The 22485-nt window shown below is 38.3% G+C and overlaps 1 protein-coding gene across 1 annotated transcript; it reads left to right on the top strand.

Annotated features, from left to right (window-relative positions):
• Positions 1 to 3981: 3981 nt before the first annotated feature.
• LOC129756860 (chromatin assembly factor 1 subunit A-like) lies at positions 3982 to 16382 on the top strand. The gene is made up of 5 exons (XM_055753900.1): positions 3982 to 4583; positions 7975 to 10441; positions 10510 to 10676; positions 10741 to 11714; positions 15268 to 16382. Exons 1-5 carry the CDS (start codon positions 4500 to 4502, stop codon positions 15869 to 15871), a joined length of 4296 nt encoding a protein of 1431 aa, XP_055609875.1. The 5' UTR covers positions 3982 to 4499; the 3' UTR covers positions 15872 to 16382.
• Positions 16383 to 22485: the final 6103 nt, after the last annotated feature.

Here is a 22485-nt window from a genome sequence, read left to right as displayed (position 1 = left end):
ACAAAAATTACAAAAATTACAAAAATTACAAAAATTACAAAAATTACAAAAATTACAAAAATTACAAAAATTACAAAAATTACAAAAATTACAAAAATTCCAAAAATAACAAAAATGACAAAAATGACAAAAATGACAAAAATGACAAAAATGACAAAAATGACAAAAGTGACAAAATGACAAAAATGACAAAAATGACAAAAGTGACAAAAATGACAGAATTGCAAAAATGACAAAAATGGAAAAAATGACAAAAAAGACATTAAGTGACAAAAATGACATAAGTGCCAAAATGACAAAAATAAAAAAAACAAAAAAGAAAAAAACTTCAAAAATTGACAAAAATTATGAAAATGACAAAATTGACAAAAATGACAAAATGATAAAAGTGATATAAGTGACAAGAATTACAAAAATGACAATAATAAGAATGACGAAAATAACAAAACGTACTATAAACAATCAATTATTGAATACCTAAACGATAAAATTAACAAAATTGGCAAGAAAATCGAAGATGACAGAATTGACTATAATAAAGAAAATGAAAATATGAAAAATTCTTTGCATATCCCGAATAGAACAGAACCATGGTATCACATTCATTAGCCAATGAATTCAAATGTGACCATGTACTTCATGGTTAAAAGTACATCCGAGCGTGAAAAATATAAGAATTTTAAACATTCCAAGTTTTTCGTGTACGGAAGATTTGATGGCTGCGGCACTTTGTTTTTCTTTCCTCTACACAATCAGCAGCTTTCTAGTATTTTTAAAATTAAAGAATTCAATCGAAGTTTTCGGAGATGGACGCAATGGAGAGTTGAAACTGAAGTTTACAAGAGACAATCAAGTTTAACCTATATTTTTTTTATAAATTCCAGCAAAAAAAAACCATCACATTGCGAGTGAATGGATGCCGGAAGCGGCTACGGAATCCCAAATAGTGAGCCTCAGACCGGTCCAGCGAACAGTAAATAAATGTATGTAGCGTTATTTTTTTTTAAATAAATCAAAAGTTTTGAAAAATCCGTCCGTTTCAATAATACTTAACTATGAAAATGATGACAAAACCAAAAATAAAAACAAAAACCCCACCATGAGCAAAAATTTTAATTACAGCGCCTTAACAATGAAAATCATTGGGTTTTCATGGTTTTACTATGAAAAAGTGGAAGCTGTTATCACCATGAACTTCATATTTTTTAGCTTCCGGATGTATGGGAAATCGCCATTTTTTTCATGGTCACGCTGCATAACAATACCCCTTTTTCATGGTTATTTTCGTCAAAACGATGAAATGTATGGTCGAAAACTATGAATGCTTATGTGCATTCACGGTATCGTGGACGATAATAAGCATTGTGTAAACCATAAAATTTATGGTATGTGAATATGGAATTCGTGGTTTTTTCATTGTACAATTCTATTCGGGATAATAGTTTAAGTTTCTAAAAGCGTCGACTTTTTTTCAAATACTGGAAATATTAGAAGAATGAAATTATCTTTTAAATTATCTCAGTTTTTGTAGGAAAAATTGAGAAATGCATTTCGAAGTTGTCAGCATAAGAATTATGAAGTTCCTCACACGGAGTTGTTTGCAGTTTTTTGGTCAATTAACATTTTTTTCAGATTTTAGAATTCCCATTTGGCCCTTATTCTGCGCCGCGAGTGACGTGACAGTTGGCGAGTCACCCCACCGTCACTCGACTCTTGTCACCTTATTCCGACAGTCGGTTTAAGTGCGAGGTGACAGCAAGTGAGAGCAAGTGACAGAAGTTCATTCCCAGCTGAGTGACTGGGTGAGCCCCGAACTGTCAAACATAGATTTTTGTTTTTTTCTTCGGAATTTTTTCAAGTTTTCGGCGAAAATTAGCGAGGAAAAGTCTCCCAAACAAGAAATCGAAAATGATTTGCACAAAATCATCGGCGTCTGCGATGTGTGCTTCAAGGAGAGTGCCGGGTCGGCCATTCGGTGGAAGAAATCGACGCGGTCCGGAATAAGGTATTTCCCGACTTGTCAACAGAACAGCTGATTTCTCATGTTTATAATTTTCGGCATCTGGTGGTAGGGTAAAAATAACAACAACACTACGCATGTTCAATGGTGCGATAGTAACGAAACCAAATTGGCAGTGCAATATTAATGGTTATGCAAAATTCTTGATTTTTTAAACTAGCCTAAATTAAAAAAATGTAGGCGTGACATACTTTGAAGGTAATGTTGATGTTATGTGATGTTAATTTGAATAAATTATATGTTTTGAAGAAATAATTTAACAGTGCTAATCTCCCAAGTTCAAAATGGCGACCAGTAGATGTTAACATTTTTCAAAACAAAAACAAAATGCTACCCTACCACGATCTGTCTCAGGAAATACTCTATTCGCTGGAACTTGAAACGCTGGAATTTTATCTTTAGCGAATGTGCCAGCTTGGGACCTCTAGTTGTAAACATTTTAAAAGTACAATAATTGTACAATTATTGTCAGTCGAGATAGTAAAAACGGTAAGTTAGCTAAAAGATACGGCACACACGAAAAATATACCTACCATCAACTTTTTATTTTCAGATCTCAAAAATTGCCTCTGCGTTTATGATAACTTCAGCGTTTCAAGGATCGTTTGATAGAGTACCAAATCGAGGATTAAAATCCGTGCACTATATGATACCAAACTCCGGAAGCCAACGAACAAAAACTAGGTTACCATCAGTAGGTCACGACAGTTATGACCACAAGGATTGCTGTTGAGAAATCCGTCGGCTCCAGATTAATGATAAGATTTCGCGGTCGTGTTGATCACGAATGACACCTGCGATGGCTTCTGATTCGTCTTCCAATTTACAGGAAAACGATGCCGAATTGCCAAATACCGGAAAAGCGGTTTGCACCTTCAAAAATACGGTGAATATTGTGAAAAATCAGTTGAAGGCTCCCCAGCTGGGGGATAATCACAGCTGGAATGTAGCTCAGCAGCCGAACAAAAAAAGAAACCAAGAAGGGTTGATAGTGGATCAGGTCATACGCAAGTAAAGTTTACAACTAGTAGTTGGTAAGGCCGGAGAATCGGAGTCATCGGGTTCCATTAGAATCGACGGATTACTGTCAATCGATAGTGGTTATTCCATACAGACTCCAAATCGGGTTACTATTGTTATTATGGTTATTATATTTATCATAATAAAATTTTTGTTTTCGTAAAGTTTTCGAAACTAAATAAAATAAAAATTTCCTTTCCATTCATGTCATTTGTCTTTTTTATCAAAAAAATGTTAATTTATATTCAAAATTTAAGTAAATTGGTTGAATTGTATCAAAACTAGTAAAACTTTGTACTAATGTACAATTTTTTATAATTTTTAATGAGTCCAAGAAATTGTAAATTGTAAGTATCAACAAATTTATTTGCTCCCAAATCAATTAAAAATTTCTATTGTTTGTTCAAGAAACAATTTTGAATTATTAAAAAAATGTGGATAAATTTATCAGATTGTTTTAAAATGATCAAACTAATTCAATTAAATATAGTCACATTCTAATTATTCCGTTTTGCATCAATTTTTCATTAAATTTCTATCATGTCGCCACCTGGAAAGGTACCGACAATTGTCACCTAAAATCGTCACCCGAATGCGACGATTCTCACCCACGGTGACTACGAGATTAGGGTAAGAACTCACAAAGTTCATCCGAAGTGACGTTCCTCACCTAAACCGACTGCTGGAATAGAGTGACTTGGGTGACTCTACTATCGTCACGTCACTCGAGGCGCAGAATAAGGGCCTTTTTTTCGGTTCAAACAGCTACAAGGTTTTAGTTTTAGAACATTACGCTCGAAAAGCACACAGCAATTTGCACCGGTGTTCCGCCGTTACGCCGCGTTACTAGTAACGCGTTCATCCGCCGTCCGCGCGCGAGGAAATTCGGATGAACACCCATCGTTGATCGGAAAACCGCGCGCGCTCTTTTCAATCTGTCAATCACCCAAAAACGCCTCTGAATTTCGAATTTACGGAGGAAAACAGGCACAGTTCGGTCACATCGCTTTTTGTTGGGGGAAAATAATTTCGGATTTTTCGGTTGAAAACGGATCCACTTCCGGTCCAAAAGTGTCTCGATCGACGGTGCGGAACTTGTTCTGTGATTGGGGATTGGTTTTGTGCCCGGGACGAACGATTTTGGTGCTGTTTTTAGTGTTTGGAAATTCTGCTATTTTTCGAATCGGAAGGGAAATTGGATCCCATCCCAGGTAGCCTCGCCAAGAAGAGTAGGGACAAGATCGCAAGAAAAAGAGCCGTATCCTCCGCGAAAGCCTGTAGTGGGAAAGGAGAGGAAGAAAAGGAAGTTCAATAACATCTTATTGGAAGACAGAAAATCGGGGACAAAGTAATTACGCGCAGGCCGACAGTGGTGTTTGGACATCTGTTGAGTTTCGGGGTATCGAGGATCGAGAGTTATCTAGGCAGTTGAGGGGTACAAAGTTCGACTTTGTCCAGCATGGAAGCGGTGGCCAATGGTGAGGGTAAGACCTCACCGTCCTCGGCTAGCAAGAAATTGAAGCAAACTCGGTTACCCTTTCAGGTAATTTATTTGTGACTTATTGATATAAAGCATTTAAATATCATTCTATGTATGTAGTACATATGCTGAATATGTAGTACATCTGAGAAGAAAGTGAAATTTTTGTTTCTCGTCATTTATTTTTATATTGATTTCCGTTTATTTCCGCATTACAATTTCCATTTTCATTCTTTTTTGTTTCATTGTTAACTTTTAATTTTATTTACTCTTTTTTATATCTAATTTCATTCTTACTTTACTTTTCTTTTGATTTTTATTTTATTTTCTTTAAATTTTGGCTTATTTTTTTTATTTTTCGCGTTTTTCAATTATTTTTTTTTACTTTGAAGCTTTTTTAAAATATTTTTTGATTTTCTTTTTTTTTTAATAATTTTTATTGGTTTGTTTTTATTTTTAATTTATTTATTTATTTCGTCAATCATTAGTAGACACATACATATTATTAGTTCATTAAATGAATTAAATTAAAATTTTTACGTATATTTTTCATTTTATTTTTAATTTTGATTTTCTAAGCTTTTTGGCAGACTGTTTTTACACAATGAATTTTTTCTTCTTATTTTGTTTTTTTTTTCGTTTTCTGTTAGATTTTTTAAAATAAATGTTTCTATCGGCGAAAATATTTTTAATCGAAGGATTCATCATTCAATTTTAATTCCTTCTTTCTTCTTTTCCTTTGTTCTTTTTTTTCCTTTTTTTTCAATTTTTGTATCTTTTTGCGTCTTTTTTTTTTTCTTATTTTTGCCTTTTCTTGTTTCATTGATCAACTAGACATCTCCTTTGTGCCATTTTTTCCTTTTTTCATTTTTCTTATTGTTTTTGGTTTTTTCTTTTCCTTTTTCTCTTTTTTTCCTTTTTCCTTTTCCTTTTTTCTTTGAAATATTTTTTCCTTTTACTTTGTTTTGTTTTTCCTTTTTCTTTATTCCTGTTTAATTTCTCCTTGTTTCCTTTATTTTTCAGTTTTTCCTTTTTCGTTTTCCTTTTTTCTATTTAATTTTCTATAATTCTATTTTCTATGTCTTTTTCCTTCTTTTTTTTCCTTTTCCGTTTCTCAAATTTTCGGTGTTTTATTTTTCTTTTTTATTTTTTCAATTTTGTAGCGTTTTTGTTTGGCTTACTTTTTTATATTAATATTTTAATGGTTTGTTCTTATTTCTAATTATTGGTTAATTTTCTAATTTTTTTTATTTTATTTTTGATTTTGATTTTATAGGATTTTTTGGTGTATTTTTTTATGTTCTCTTCTTCTATTGGGTTTTTCTTCGTTTTTTGTTTGATTTTTTTTTATAAATGTTTTTATTAGCAAAAATATTTCTTAACAACGGATTCACCACCGGAACGGAATTAAAAAAAATTCCTTCTTTCTTTCTTCTTTTCCTTTGCTCTTTTTTTCCTTTTTTTAAAGTATTTTTTTTAATTTTTTTTGTATCTTTTTGCATCCTTTTTCGTATCTTAATTTTGCTTATTCTTGTTTCATTGATCAACTAGACGTCTTCTTTGTGCCATTGTTTTTTTTTCTTTTTTTCCATTTGTTTTTCTTTTTTTCCATTTTCCTTTTGTTTTCGTTTCTCTTTTTCCCTTTTTCTTTTTTCCCTTTTTCTTTTTCTTATTCCTTTAATTTTTTCTTCAAAATATTTTTTCTTTTTCCTTTTATTTTGTTTCTTTCCTCCTTTTTCTTTATTCCTGTTTAATTTCTCGTTGTTTCCTTTTTTTATTTTTCAGTTTATCCTTTTTCGTTTTCCTTTCTCTTTTTTCCTTCTTTCTATTTAATTTTCCATTATCTGTTTTCTATGTTTTCTTCCTTCTTTTTTCCTTTTCCATTTTTCAAATTTTCGATGTTTTGTTTCCACTTTTTTAGCGTTTTTAACATATTTTTTGGTTTATTTTTTATATTGATTTTTTGTTGGTGTGTTCTTATTTTTAATTATTGGCTCATTTTTCGTATGTTTTTCATTTTAATTTTGATTTTATAGGGTTTTTGGTGGACTGTTTTTTTACAATAAATTTTTTCTTCTTCTTTTGTGTTTTTCTTCGTTTTTTGTTTAATTTTTTTTGTTAAAAGTTTCTAACAGCAAAAATATTTTTTATCAACGGATTCATCATTCTTTCTTGATTCCTTCTTTCTTTCTTCATTTCCTTTGTTAATTTTTTCCTTTTTTTTTCATTTTATTTTTTTTAAGTTTTTCTTGTATCTTTTGCATCCTTTTTCGTTTCTTAATTTTGCGTATTCTTGTTTCATTAATCAACTAGACATTTTCTTTGTGCCATTTTGTTTTCTTTTTTCCATTTTTCTCTTTTCCATTTTCCCTTTTATTTTCGTTTTTTTTCTTTTTCTATTTTCCCTTTTTTCTTTAAAATATTTTTTCTTTTTCCTTTTATTTTGTTTCATTTTTTTCCTTTTTCTTTATTCCTGTTTAATTTTTCCTTGTTTCCTTTTTTGTTTTTTAGTTTATTCTTAATCGTTTTCCTTTTTTTTTCATTCTTTCTATTTAATTTTTCACTATTCTCTTCACTTTTTTCATTCCTTCTTTTTTCTTTTCCATTTTTCATTTTTTTCCTTCGTTTTTCGTTTTCTTTTCCTTATATTTCTCCTTTTCACACTGTTCCTCATTATTATTTCGGTTTTTTTCTCTTTCTCCTTCCCCTTTTTCGTTCTTCATTTTTTATTATTCTTGTTTCATTAACCATTCAAACATATGTTTGTACATTTTTAATTTTCCTTAGGTTCTTTTTTCTTGTTTTCTTTTTTCTTTCTACTTCTTCCTTTTTCTTTTTTTCTTTTTTTCCGCTTCTCATATTTATTTGTTTATTTTTCTGTTCTAATTTTTTTTTAAATTTTCTGTTTCTTTTTTAAGGTCAATGTTTTGACTGTCTTGCTAGTTTATCGCTTTAATGCATTTGTTTCTATTTTTTATGATTTATTTCACATTTTTATTTTATTTTTGTTTACGATGTTTAAATTTATTTTTTTTGCTCTTCATCTGCTTTTTTTCTTCAAACCTTTTTTTCATATTAATTTTCCATTTTTCTCTTTCTTTTTCTTTCTTTTCCCTTTTTCCTTTGTTCATTTTCTTTTTCCATTTTTCCACCTATATTCTTTTCCTTTTTTCCTTATTTCCTTTTTTTTTTCATTTCTTCTTGTTTCACCCTTTTTCGTTTTTAATTTTTTCCTTATTCTTGTATCAGATTTCAATTTTTAGTTCACAGTTTTCATGTGAGTTATAAATTTTAGTTGGCATTTTCAAGTTATCGGTTTTTATTTTTCGCTTTTTATTTTTCTGTTCTCTTTTTTCAGTCTTCAAGTTTCCTTTACAAAGATTTTAACGTTCAGTTTAATTTTGAAATTATCAGCCTTTGTTAATTTCGAATATTTCCTCGTTTTACCCAACAGGTCCTCACGGGTTCCCCAACGCCACCGGTTGCCGCCCGGAAGACGACTCCGGTAAAAGCGCACCCGATGGTGGTGATTCCGTCCAACGGAAACGATCCACCAACGTCATCGAAAACGGAAGGTTCCACTACCAAAGTCCCAAAAGTTTCCTCGAACCGCAAACGTAAACCCTCGACGTCGGCACTCGAAGCGGAAACGCGGGCCGCCAAGATCGGACGCATCGCCGAGGTAAAGGAAAACGTCAAGGATGCTCCGGTTGTGGTGCTGCTGGATGATGAGAGCAATTCCGAGGAAACACAGGGAACGGCGACAAAGACTCCGGCCAAGACTGGCCAAGGTGAGTCCAGCGAAAAGAAGGTTTCCAGTAGCGGGAAGGACAAGTTTATGATTAAACTTCCGGTGAGCAAGAGGAAATCTTCCGTTGGAAGGAAGGACGATGGCGAGGAAGGTGGAGCATCGTCAGCTAAGAAAAAGGATAAGAAAAAGAAGAAAAAGTCCAAGGATCAAGATAAGCAGGGGGCGGTTTCGTCGAAGAAAGAAGCAACCGTAACGGATCCGGAGGTTTCGATTTTAATTGATGACAGTGAACTTTCAGACGGAGAGACAGAAAAAACAGATAAGGAGGGTAAGGAAGAGTCAAAAGAAGATAAGGATGTAAATGGAAAGGAGGCTGATGCTGAACCAGTCACCTCAGAGGAGAAAAAACCTGATATAATCGAAGATGAAAACTCAGCTGGCAAAACAGAAAAAGATACTGAGGCTGATTCCGTAAAAGAGTCAAAGGTTGAAAAGAACACATCTGAAACCGTTGAAGAAAAGGCAACTCCCAAAAGAAGAGGGCGTTCTTCAGTTGTTCCGAAGCCTGACTCAAACGTCGAAAAAGTGACGCTGAAACGTGGCAGATCAGCTAAGACTGCTTCGGTGGAATCTGGTAAGAGTGCGACCACAAAGGAAAATGGAACTAAAGTTGACGATGATAAGAAAGATGATGAGGTTGAAGTAATATCAGTTTCGCAAGAAAGTTCTTCAACTGATCAAAGGAAAGATTCCATTGAAAATAAATCTGAAAACTCGGAAAACTCGAAAGATAATGATAAAAAAGAACTAGAAGTTGAAACCACTGACAACAAGACAGCTTCGAACAGGAAATCAGCTAGAAAGAGCACTGTCAAAAAAGCTGATGATAAGACAGAACCATCTAAAACGGGCTCGACCAAGAAAACTTCCAAAAACGAATCTGTAACGGAGTCGAAAGCCAACGAAAAATCGCAAGAGTCTGCAAAACCACCACCGAAGCCGACAAAGGGAGCATTAGATAAATTTTTCGCTAAGGTGCAGACACCGGACAAAAAAGCGAAATGTTCACCGCCGAACGGTGCCATCGATTCGCAGGATGCGCTTCAGGAGGTTCCAAGAACCCCGGAAAAGACCAGATCCGTTCCTGTGAATCCTCAGGTGGAAAAGGTGAAGCAAACGGACCTGAACGAATCGATGGCGATTGATGAAGATTTGCCGGAAGAAACGCCCTCGTCCAATCCCAACAATAGCACGGTGATGAGCATCTGTCTGGATGATTCCAGTGATGAGGCGAATGCTGAGGAAAATGCCTATATGCTGTGTACGCCCAATACCAAGGAACGCTCCGGAAGTGGTTCCGATAGCAACAAAAAGCAGTCGTTTTCGGATCGGAAACTGACTCCCAAACAGGTCGCTCGAAAGCAGGAAGCAGAAAGAAAACTGGCTCTGAAACAACAGGAAATTGAGGAGAAAAAACGTAAGAAGCAGGAAGAAAAAGATGCGAAAATACGCGAAAAAGAAGAGCAAGAACGGATGAAAAAGAAGGAAAAAGAGGAAAAGGAAGAACAGAAACGTAAGGAACGTGAAGAAAAGGAAGAGCTAAAACGAAAGGAGAAAGAAGAAAAGGACGAACAGCGCAAAAAGGAACGTGAAGAAAAGGAAAAGAAACGACTGGCTGAGATCGAAGCGAAAAATGAGGAGAAACGCAAAAAGGACGAACAAAAAGAAGAGGAACGCCGCAAGAAGGAAGAAGAAAAGGAAGCCGAGGAAAAGCGCAAGCAAAAAACGGCTCAAGCTTTTCAGAGCTTTTTTGTTAAGAAAGAATCTAACGGAAAGGAACCGAAGCAGTCGGATGATGAAAATTCCATGGATCAACTCGCCGGAAACGGAGAATCCGGTGAGCAAAACAGTCGCTTCATTCCGTTTTGCGTTAAGGGTAACATGAGATTGGCCCCGGTTTGTCGGCTGCAACTCAGCAAAAGACGGAAGCAACAGTTGGAAGAAATTTTACTCAAAACCAGTGACGAAAATGGAAATGACGCCGTTGCTTACTCGAAAGATCACTTGTATCTGGCTCAGATCAAAGCCGATCGTTACGAAGTTGGACGATGCGATCGAACATGGATTGCACAAGATGATGAAGCCGAAGAGGACGATGTTATTCTTTTAGGTAAGTGCCTAGAGTAAACTTTTTCAATTGAATAATCTTTAAAAAAAAATCTTTCCTCCTAAATTTAGACGACGACGTGTGCCACGAAATCGAAACGGATCCGGCGGCGGCTCCGAGCAAACGCTACCGGGCCAAGTTCTTCCTGTTCGAGGAGAACCGGCGGCCACCGTATCGGGGAACGTGGCGCAAACGTAGTGCTGTCATCCATCCTAGACGTCCGTTCGTTCAGGATACGGTTCGTTCACTGGTTTGTTGCTTTTGAAAGAACAAATTTCACTCTTCATCTATATCGTTTTTAGAAATTTTTCGACTACGAGGTCGATTCGGACGACGAATGGGAGGAGGAAGAACCGGGCGAGTCTCTGCACGGAAGCGATGACGAAAAGGACGTTGATCCGGAGGAGGAATACGAGGTGGACAACGACTTCTTCGTACCGCATGGGCATCTCAGTGACGAGGAGATGCAGGCCGAAGACGATGTGGACGAGGACAACAGTCCCGAAACTCAGAAGGCAAAGCTCAAAATTATGCAGCAAGAATTTGCCGCCGAAATGAAGAAGAAAACGGAAAAGATCAAGCCCCGTTTGATTGGCTGCCTGTGGGAGAACTCCGGGGATCAGAACGATCGAAGAGGTATCGAGTGCTCGTCCGTCATTTGGGATATCCTCAAAGCTCGGGCTATGCTGTTCGATCCGGAGGAACCGATCTCCTTCACAGTTCAGAAGAGTGAACCGGACTCGAACAATTCTTCGCCCTCGAAGGATAAAGAAACAGCAGGCTCGTCAGCACCCTCGGAACGTAAGTCCAAACAGGTCAAACTGGTTGACGAAGGTGTTAAAGAGCTGATCAATCTCATCCACGGAAGTGGACAAAGCAAGAAATTCCTGCTGATGGAGTTTCTAGCGTATTGGGCTAAAAAACGGGACGACGGGGAACAGGCACCCATTTTCTCAGCTGAAAGCATCCGAGCAAAAATTGGGGAAATTGCCAGCTGGCGACCTTGCCCCGATGAGGGACCGATGCAGAATAAAATGTGCTGGTACGTTAATCGGGACATGCTGGTGAAGTATGAGCTGACGGACATGAAGATTCCCACCGGTTGGCAATTTATTCTGAAACCGTTGGTCAAAAAGTCTACCCGGGAACGAAAGGATCCCGCTGTAAATGGAAGTGAAGGAAGTGCTGCCGGTGACGATGCGGACAACGAGGAAGGAAGCTCCAAGAAAACGCCGCCGAAAAAGGAAACCGCCGAGAAGACCAACAAGAAAGTCAAGTAAGTGGGTGGAATGTTAAATTTGAAATTAATTGTTACAGTAATTTGGTTAATCGGAATTTGTTAGATCATCACTAATCAAACCTTTTGGGAGCTGAGTCTAAGTTCAGTGGCCTCTTACTTATTCGCTAATCGGAAGTCTACTTTTGACTATCCTTTTGTTTTTTCTTATGAAAAGGGGCTATCGGTAGAGAAGCGGTATTTTCAATTATGGTCTCTAAACCCGCCTTTCATAGGTATCTATAGATTCAGTTTGACGATAGTCTTCAGCAAGAAGTAATCACTCATTATTGATGATTCAAGTTTATCTAAAATTTGACAGGAACATAGAATTGAATCAACGTCATCTTTCAGAGTAGTCCTAAAAGCTAAGGCTTAAGACTGTCAATGTAGACTCTGAACCCTGGACTCTGGAATCTGGATCTTGGATTCGGTATAAAAAGTATTTTAATCAAAAATATCGTCAAACTGTGGATTCTGTCTTTCGGATTCTAAACATTAGACTTTCGAGTCTGGGCTTTGGACCAAGGTTGCCGAAATCACAGGAAATTCTGTAATTTCACAGAATTTTGAACAAATTTTCATCACGGAATCTGTCACAGAACACAAAATTTTGAAATATTCACAGATTTCACAGAATTTTTGAATTTTGAATGCATTTGTGAAATTATAATTTTTTTTGGCCATTATAAAATTTAGATTTTTTACCTTGAATTAGAAATGTATGTTATGATATTTAATTTTTCCCAACTAAAATGTTTATAAGACTCAATTTATCATGAATTTTCAATTAAATTAAAGGAAATAGCATCTCAGAAAACCATCACAGAATTTTTGGGTAAAATCACAGAAAGTCAGATTTTTTCTTATCAAAAACACAGAATTTTTTTCGGCAACTTTGCTTTGGACTCTGGACTTTGTACTCCGGACTCCGGATCCTAGACTAAAGACTCCAGACAATGGACTTTATACTCTGGACTCTGAACCCTAGACTCTGGATTCTGAACTCTGGACGCTGGGCTTTGAACTTTGGACTTTGAACCCTGAATTCTGGACTCGGGACTTTGGACCTTGGGCTCAAGACTCTGAACCTGGAATCTGGACTCTGGACTCCGGATCTTAGACTAAAGAATCCAGATAATGGACTTTGTACTCTGGACTCTGAATCATGGTCTCTGGATTCTGAACTCTGGACGCTGGCCTTTAGATTATGGACTCTGAACTCTGGATTCTGGACTCAGGACTCTGAACCTTGGACTCTAGACTCTGGAGTTTGAACACTGTATAAAAAGTCAATTTTTGGATTTTGAGCTCAGGACTTTTGACTTTGGATTCTGTTTTCGGAACTCTGGACTCTGTAATCGGGACTCTGAACTCTGTACTCTGTACTCTGGACTCTGGACCCTGGATTCTGGGCACTTGTCTCTGGACTCTGGACTCTGAATTCTGGACTCTGGATTCTGGACTCTGGACTATGGGCTCTGGACTCTGGACTATGGGCTCTGGGATCTGGACAATGGGCAATGGACTCTAGACTCTGGACTCTGACGCTGACTCTGGACTCTGGACTCTGACGCTGACTCTGACGCTGACTCTAGACTCTGGACTCTGAACTCTGGACTCTAGACTCTGGACTCTGGACTCTGGACTCTGGACTCTGGACTCTGGACTCTGGACTCTGGACTCTGGACTCCGAACTCTGGACTCTGGACTCTGGACTCTGGACTCTGGACTCTGGACTCTGGACTCTGGACTCTGGACTCTGGACTCTGGACTCTGGACTCTGGACTCTGGACTCTGGACTCTGGACTCTGGACTCTGGACTCTGGACTCTGGACTCTGGACTCTGGACTCTGGACTCTGGACTCTGAACTCTGGACTCTGGACTCTGGACTCTGGACTCTGGACTCTGGACTCTGGACTCTGGACTCTGGACTCTGGACTCTGGACTCTGGACTCTGGACTCTGGACTCTGGACTCTGGTCTCTGGACTCCGGACTCCGGACTCTGGACTCTGGACTCTCGACTCCGGTTTTTAGACTTTAGATAGAATGGACTCTGGACCCTGGATTCTGGACACTTGTCTCTAGACTCTGTAATCTGGACCCTGGACTCTGGACTCTGACTCTGACGCTAACTCTAGACTCTGGACTCTGGACTCTGGACTCCGGACTCCGGACTGCGAACTCAGTTCTGGACTCGACTCCGGACTTTAGACACTAGATTACGGACAATGGACTCTGGACCCTGGATTTTGTACACTTGTCTCTAGACTCTGGAATCTGGATTCTGGACTCTGGTCTCTGGACTTTGGACTCTGGACTCTGGACTCTAGACAATGGATTCTGGACTTTGGACTCTGGACTTTGGACTCTGGACTCCGGATTCTGGACTGCGAACTCTAGATTCTTGACTCCTGACTCTCAACTCCGGACTGTAGACTTCAGATTACGGACAATGGACTCTGGACCCTAGACTCTGAACTCTGAACCCTGGACGTTGGACTCCGGACTCCGGACTGCGAACTCTGGATTCTGGACTCCGCTCTATAGACTCTTGACTCCTGACTCTCGACTCCGGACCTTAGACTTCAGATTACGGACAATGAACTCTGGATCCTGGATTCTGGACACTTGTCTCAAGACTCTGGAATCTGGATTCTGGGCTCTGGTCTTTGGACATTTACTTTGGACTCTGGACTCTGGATTCTGGACAATGGACTCTGGACCCTAGACTCTGGACTCTGGACTTTGGACTCTGACTCTGACGCTGGACTCTGGACTCCGGACGCTGGACTGCGAACTCTGGACTCTGCTCTCTAGACTCTTGACTCTCGACTCCGGACTTTAGACTTCAGATTACGGACAATGGACTCTGGACTCTCGTTTCCGGATAACGGAATCTAGACTTTTAACTCTGGACTCCGGACTACGGACTTTGAACTCTAAACTATGGATTCTGGACTCCGGAATTTGGGCTTTGGATTCTGATTTTTAAACTCCATACTGGGCTTCGGACCACAATTTCTGGACTCTGGAATCAATACTCCGAACTTCGCTCTTGCTCTGGACTCTGTAACCCAGACTCCAGACTCCGGACCCGGGACACCGGACTTTGGAGTCTGGATTTCGGTTTATGGACTCTGGAATTCGTCCCTGTTTTGGTCTGTCTGACTTACTGGACTTTTGCAACCAAGTCGGTCAGCTTGGGTTTCCCTCTGATCTGTCGCTAATTGTCCGTATACAACCTTTTTCGGACTCCCGAAGTGTGCTCCTCGATTTTCTCTATCTTTCCTCTTGTACGGACACGCTGTATCTTTCTGCTTTCACAAGGTTTACTATCAGCCCATCATAACCCTCATAACCCCTCTCGTATAGAATCCTATGTATCTCCTGGTTCAACTAGCAGAGCAGTATGATCGCTTTTGAAAGTTCAGCATATTCAGACGACTAAATATCTCCAATAAGTACCTAATATGCACTACACGGAAACTGATGAAACATACCCAATTTTCTTATAATTAAACCATGCTAACTAACATCAATCTTTGCAGATCCTCGAAAGCATCTGCCTCTACAAATGGTCCACCGACTAGTAGCAACAACGGAACCAGTGCAACCGCAACGGCCACAACCACCAACATCACCAAGTTCACCAAGAAGCTGTCGGACGAGGACAAACGAAAACAGCTGACCAAGATCGATCCGAGCTCCAAATCTACCAACAGCACCGGTGAAGTTAGCACCAGCAGCAAAAAAACGCTGAAAAGTGCCGCTACCCAGGCCAAGGCGGCCACCGCAGCTAAGAAGGAAGAGGCATCCAGCAGCAGCAGCAGTAGCACCACCAAACCCGGTGAAAAGAAACGGGTGCAGCTGCTGATGTCGGTTCCCCGAGGGCAGCAGATCAATCAAACCACCAAGAACAGTTTAATCAGTAAGTTCTTAGCAAAGGGTGGTGGTCAACAACAATCGAGCAAAAATGGTGATAATGTTGTTAGTAGTAGTGATGATAGTAGTATACCTTCTTCTTCTAGCAGTACTAGCAGTGATAGTGTTAAGGCCAAAAAACACGAAAGCAATAGGGTTGTGGGTAAATCGGTGGAAGCTATGGAGGTTGATTCTCCTGGCGACAGTGACGTTATCTTGATAGACGATTAATGGGTGTGGGTGGTTTTAGTGGATGTTTTATGGAATATTTTTTGCCCCCGGAGGACACACACCACACCGCCCCCCTGTCGCGCACGTGTTATTCTTGTTGCAAATATAAATCTGTATTGTGTAAATTATTTTTGCTTCTTTATATACATATTCTGGTTTGAACTTATAGATTAACGAACGCGACACAAAATATGATGTCGAATGTGGACGGAAGTTCTGCATTAAAATTTTAGATGTAATTCCGAATGGAAGAAATCATCATAATCCCAAAATCGTGTTTAGGATTAGCCTATATAGTTTTGTATAGATTAAGATATTATATTCATACACTCTCATCCCAATTATACATAGCATAAACCATTCGTGGAATTCGTATTTTACAACTTGAAAAACAAAATCTTGCTAATAATTTTTAAATTTAGTGCGTCAAACAGACATACAATATGCGTTAGATTGTTTTAAAAAGTTGAATAAACAAAACTTAAAATAGTTATCAAAATCTAATAAGTAATTTAACCTTTCTTACTAATTTCTTTGTTTGAATATCACCTCCATGAAGGCTCAATGTTGAATACCCAACGAAAGTACCTTCAGGCCCTTAATTAATCTGCGATTAACCGCAAACCCAAGCCATGCTGCTTCAGCTGCTAATTTTTCATCTCCCTGCCAGTAAAGCCTCTCGCGTTTGAGTCGTCTGTGTCCCATCTAGATACGGTGCAAGTGCTAAAAAACTAATTAAACCGTTTTGTCCCCTTTCTGGAGGAGAGTAGCTTGAGCAAATGAGATCGCGTGGAACTCGATCGTCGTCATCCCTTCTTCGTGATATTTTTTAACACAGCTTGATCCTTTCTTTCTCACCCAGGTTTATGATCACGCGAACAAAAATTTTCCGTTTACTGTTTCAAATCTCTGTGGTTGTTGTGATCCTACCAAACAACAAGTAGTAAAACAAATTTGCGTTAAACCACGGCAGCATTTTTTTCCTTTAAAAGCGGGAAAAAATTTGCTCTGTGCAGCGAATCGCGCCCGGTAAAGATCGATCCCGCGATAGTCACGGTAATTGAACACCGTTTTTCTTGTTGTCGCGTAGGGTCCCGCAGCAGCTCTGTTTCTCTTTCTCTTTTCATTCAATCTGTCTGTCCTTGGCTAAAGTGAAGCTAGCCGCGGAGGAAGGTGTGATTTTGTCGCAAATCGTGCATCGGCAGTTGACCTGTTTTATGCAAAGGTTAGGCTCTTTATCGCCGCATATCGCTGTTGTATTGAATTCCTGTCATCAATTCTCCGGTCAGGCATGCTTCTATGGAAAAGAAAATTAAAGATAGACAGGAATAAAATAGAAGTTAATACCAGTTCAATTACCCACTCTCAACTAAATGTGTAAGATTCTATCTACTAGGTTTGTTATTCCAAGTTTGTTATAAAAAGGTTATTTATTCAGCCACTCCGAAAAATGAAGTAGCGAAATTGAGTGGACAACATCCTTTCATATTTTTTCTAGTTTCCACAACCGTAAAAATTCCAAAAACCTTAGTAAGCAACCAATCAGCCAAACCACACCTCACACAGTTTATGATGTCCAAAAGATTAGCTCACTTAAAGTGCCATAAGACGTCTCCCCCCCCAGGTATCAACTCCCAAAATCGTTCGAACGCGTGTTCGAATTACGATCCACACAAAATAGCAGCGCGCCCAACATCAATTTCCACAATGATGTTGGTTGGCCGCCAAAACAGGTAAAATGGTCCTACATATTTTGGTGAGGGGAAATGGCAGTTTTCCCATGTTCGGTACAATTTTTCTTTTATCAGGGCACTTTTCGATTCGATATGTCGTTCTAGTTTATTCACTTTTTTTTCCTCCAGGGGTGGCCATATATCATCGTATTGACTTTTTTTTGGTCTATCTTCATTCACTGTATGGCGACCGCGTGGATTTATGGTTGGGTTGGGGAGATGAAATCTCTTTTTTATCGATGGCGAAAAGTGAAAAAAAATCGTATTGGCTGGCTAGGGTAAACGGTAGTCATACTTGGAATATTATTTTTTCGATAGTTTCTCTTCGTCTGATTATCTATGTTTCGCATATTCTCATCTTTTGATCACCGCATTTCTTCTAATCTTCTCATAATCTTTTATTTGTTTTATTTTTTCTCCCCCTTTCGTCTCTCAATCACCATATTTTTTCATCCATTTTTTTCATCTTCAGATCATCTCATTTTAACATTCTTCTCTCTATCTTTTCTTTCCATCTTGTCATCTTCTATTCTTATGATCTTTTCACCTTAAACGCTTCTCTTAGTTTTAAAGTCTCTCTTATCAAACAATTAATCAATCTATCCTTTCTTTTCTTATGAAAAACTAGTAAAATATGTCAAAAGTTGGGTGAAACTTTAGCTGCATCCTGCTGTAGTCCATTCTCTTATCTGATAATCCTGTCTCCTATTAACTATCTGATCTTCTTATCCTCTAAGTACATGTTTTCCTATATTGGTTGGTTCTTTTATATCAATTTCTCATCTTCTCTTCGTCGTTTTTTTAGGTTCTTGCCTTTTTCTCTATTTTCTTTATAACTGTTGAATTCTTTTCTGTACTAGTTTTCTCGTTTGTCTCACTTTCTACCATTTCTCCAAATCGTTATTTTTCATCTCATACTCTTCTCATTTATCTGATCCACACCGATTTTCAACCTTCCTTTCGACGACTCTTCTTAGCTCTCATCTTTAAACACTTTAATTCTTCTTTTTCTTTTATTTTTATCTTTCTACGTAAGAGGGTTAACATTTTATTTTTCCGTTTTTTTATATGCTCGCATCTTTTCTTAGTCTCAACTTCCCAGTTTGTCATCTTATACTCTTCTTATCTTTTCATTCTCTCATTTTCCAAACTATTCATATCTTAATTTTCTCTTCTCATTTCTTTAGCTTCCATCGTTTAGTCGTCCCATTTCTTGTCTTTTGTTCTTTATATCTTTCATCTTCTCATCATCTGATCTCCCAGGAAGCTTAATAACTTCTCGCATCTTGTCTTCTTCTCATTTCTTCCTTTACTCATCTTACCATTTTTTTTCTCTTTTCAGTTCATTCTCTTTATAAATAATTTATCTTCTGGTCGTTTTCCAGTTTCTCATGTTATTTTTTTTATCGCTTCTCTTCGTCTTTATTTTCGTTTATTTTTGAAAGTTTTTCATACTTTCTTCAATGTTATCTAATTTTTCAAGTGCTTTTTGGAGAAAACATATTTTGTTAAGTTACTCGTGGGCATGAAAAACTATCTTGAAGTTTGCCTAAGAGGATGTTAATACAGAAGTGATTAATGGTTTCCGCATCCAACTAAATTTATAAATTTCTTTAACTTTTTTTTTCTTAAAATTGCATCGAATTTTGCAATATTAAAACGTTTATAGCTTTCTTCCGGTTTTTTGTACATGATTTAAAGGAAAATTATCTGAAGATCATAAAAAAATGAAAGACAGCGTGACACTCATTGTGTGGAAAACTCTGGTTTCAGATGTCGAATATTTCTTTTTTTTCTACGGGTTATTCCTGCAGGTGGAATATTTTGCAATCCACTATCGTGTAATGAACTCCTTACATATGCTACACTCTATATCCTAGCGATTGCTAGTTCCACCAGCGATCGTCAATACGCGCCATCTCGTTGATCAGCTTCAGCCAAGCTCCACTCCGGCTGGACCTACGGCTTTCGTGCTGACCAATCCTGGATACAAATCTCAGACTGGAGTGATTATCCCATCGAAAATGAAGTCACGCTGCTTATAACAGCTTGGCTCGTAACGGCATCGAGAGTAACGGAAGATCCTCTGCGCTGGTAGTTGGCACACTTTCTAACCACAAATTTTTTAAAGGACCCCTATCGCTCTAACTGGTACTCTGCGGTATCCTAATATGCATCTGAACTCACGATTAAAAGGAGTATATGAGAGCCAAAAATATGTAAAGAATGGTGAGCAATCGCTACCACAACTTACCTTTATTATACTTACGGAGTCGTCAGGTCTGGAATTGAACCGCAATAGGGTCCTGACCCGGGACTCCATAGTTTTCCTATTTTCCAGACTTATCTAGGCCCATAACCTGTCGAAGTTACATGTTTCAGTGGTGGTCGTACCCGTACGACGCGGGTGCCCACAACATCGAGCCAGTAACGAACGAGGAAATTGTGGCTATCGCTAAGAAACTTGCGGTGAATAAGGCCCCTGGTCCGGACGGAATCCCAAATGCAGTGCTGAAGGTGGCGGTACAGACCATTCCGGATACTTTCAGAGTGGTGCTACAAAAGTGTCTCGACGAGGGATCTTTTCCCAATTCGTGGAAAACGGCGAAGTTGGTGCTACTACCGAAACTTGGGAAACCCCCTGGGCTACCATCATCATACAGACCCATTTGTCTGCTGGACACCCTTGGTAAGCTACTGGAAAGGATAATATTTAACAGATTTATTATCAACACAGAGGCGAAAGTGGACTGTCGAACAGATAGTTCGGTTTTCGGAAAGGGAAATCTACGGTGGACGCCATCCGAATAGTGACAGAGTACGCGAAGCGCGCATATAAAAAGAAGCGGACAGGTATTCGTCACGGCGCCATTATGACAATCGGCGTTAAGAATGCCTTCAACAATGCCAGCTGGGAAGCGATTGCCAAAGCGCTTCACAGGATGCATGTTCCCAATACCCTCTGCAGGATAATAGGAAGCTTCTTCGAAAATCGAGTCCTGACGTACGAAACTGAAACTGGGTTACGATCTACTGCCCTAACAGCGGGTGTTCCATAGGGTTCCATACTCGGACCTGAGCTTTGGAATGCCATGTAAAATGAGGTGTTAACGCTGAAACTACCAGCAGGCGTGCAGATAGTCGGATTTGCTGACGATATCGTGCTCATGATCACCGGTGAAACAATCGAGGAGCCCGCATACCAAAAAACTATATCTTGAATAATCAATACGATACACCTACGGCCCTTGGAAAAGTGATGGTTTCGATGAACGTAGCTATTATTTTAAACTGTACTTCGACAACGATAAAAAAGAAATATGAACGTTCATGTGAATAAGTGACGGTATCTGAAAAGGTGAATGAAGGTTTAAACGATTTACTTCAATTTTATAAATAATCATAAAACTGTTCACGAACCTTAACACATAGCGTTTACGTCATGTGTCAAACTCACGTCAAAATGACCGAAACGCGGGTCAGAGATGCCAGATGGTTCGAAAAAAAAACTTAGCACTGATTTGTGAAAATTTATGTATTTTAAATATAAAATATTTTGACTAATTTATTTGATTTATTCCAAAAAGATACATAAAATTAATACATTTTTGTTACTAATACAATGGCTTCGCCGTTTAAAAAGTTCATTATAGGAAAAATCTTTAGATTTTTGATATATCTTATTTGTTATGGGCAAAAAATTATAGTTGATGGCGGTGCAATGTTAGATTAAAAATGTAATTTCAAGTTTTATAAATACCAACCAAATCTTTTGGTATTCTATTCTAAATTTTACTCATGCTGTTGAGCCTTGAGTTGAGTTTAAAATGTCAAATCTATAAACTGTGAATTCTTGAGATGACACGAGACCACCCAACTCCCACCCCCACTCCCTCCTGAGACGACGAAAAGATAAAATAAAAATTAATCTCCAATAACCCTTTTTATTTTCACATTTTATTCCACATTGATACAATTTTGAAAAACAGTCTAGTTGACATCACTGCCGAAAACACAAAAAAGAGAAAAAAGAAGCCTTTGTTTTTCGCGTTTCAAGGTTCCGTACCGGTAAATAATTGGGATTGGGCCTGCTAAAAAGAATAAAGCTTGCTCTTTACTCTTACACAGATTTCCATAAGAATGACAGCTAATCGGAGTGAAATTGGAGTGAAGGATATTGCTTTCTCTGTTTAACACACGAGAAATCGTATACCGGGATTGCGAGCGCGCCCATCGCCCATACCAGCACCAAAGTTTTCTCCGATTGTGGTTTGCCGGGCGGCAATCGGCAGCCGCAAATCGGATGTTGAGGACATATAGGGACTTTTTTCAGCGATGATCGCAACAGGTAAATCTAATTTTATACATTAACAATAACAAACATGAAAAGGGCTTTTTTTTCAGCAATATTTTCGCTGAAGGAGCAATGGATCCAGCAGCTGCGCCAACGTTCCGCCCGTCAGTCGGAAATGAAACCTGGTTTAGGAGCTGATGAAAACAAAGTCGGAAGGGTAAGGAGTGGTTCTAAACAAGTACTTGCCGTTCCAGGCGGATCCCCCGGAATGGTTAGGTTATTTCCGGGGTCCTGGTCCGCCGGCTAAACTGTTTACCAGGCATTCCGTAGCGGCTGTACACCGTTGTGTAAGTACCTAATAAAATCTCAATGAAGATGAGTTGAAAATATGAAAGTATGAATTTATAAAATAATGAAAATCCGAAAATCCCCAAAATATTTTCATCTTTGTGTGGGTGAGGGTCGAAGGTACAAAAAAGATTAGAAGTTATCGTCACTTAACAGTTTAACGATACAATCTTATAGTTTTTTTCCATTGGTTACGTTATATGAGGCCATCAAAAAAACAGTAATTTTGGATCGAACGG

Source organism: Uranotaenia lowii, chromosome 3 (assembly GCF_029784155.1).
Source record: "Uranotaenia lowii strain MFRU-FL chromosome 3, ASM2978415v1, whole genome shotgun sequence".
NCBI classification, from domain to species: Eukaryota; Metazoa; Arthropoda; class Insecta; order Diptera; family Culicidae; genus Uranotaenia; species Uranotaenia lowii.
This window is presented reverse-complemented; position numbering and strand designations above follow the sequence as displayed.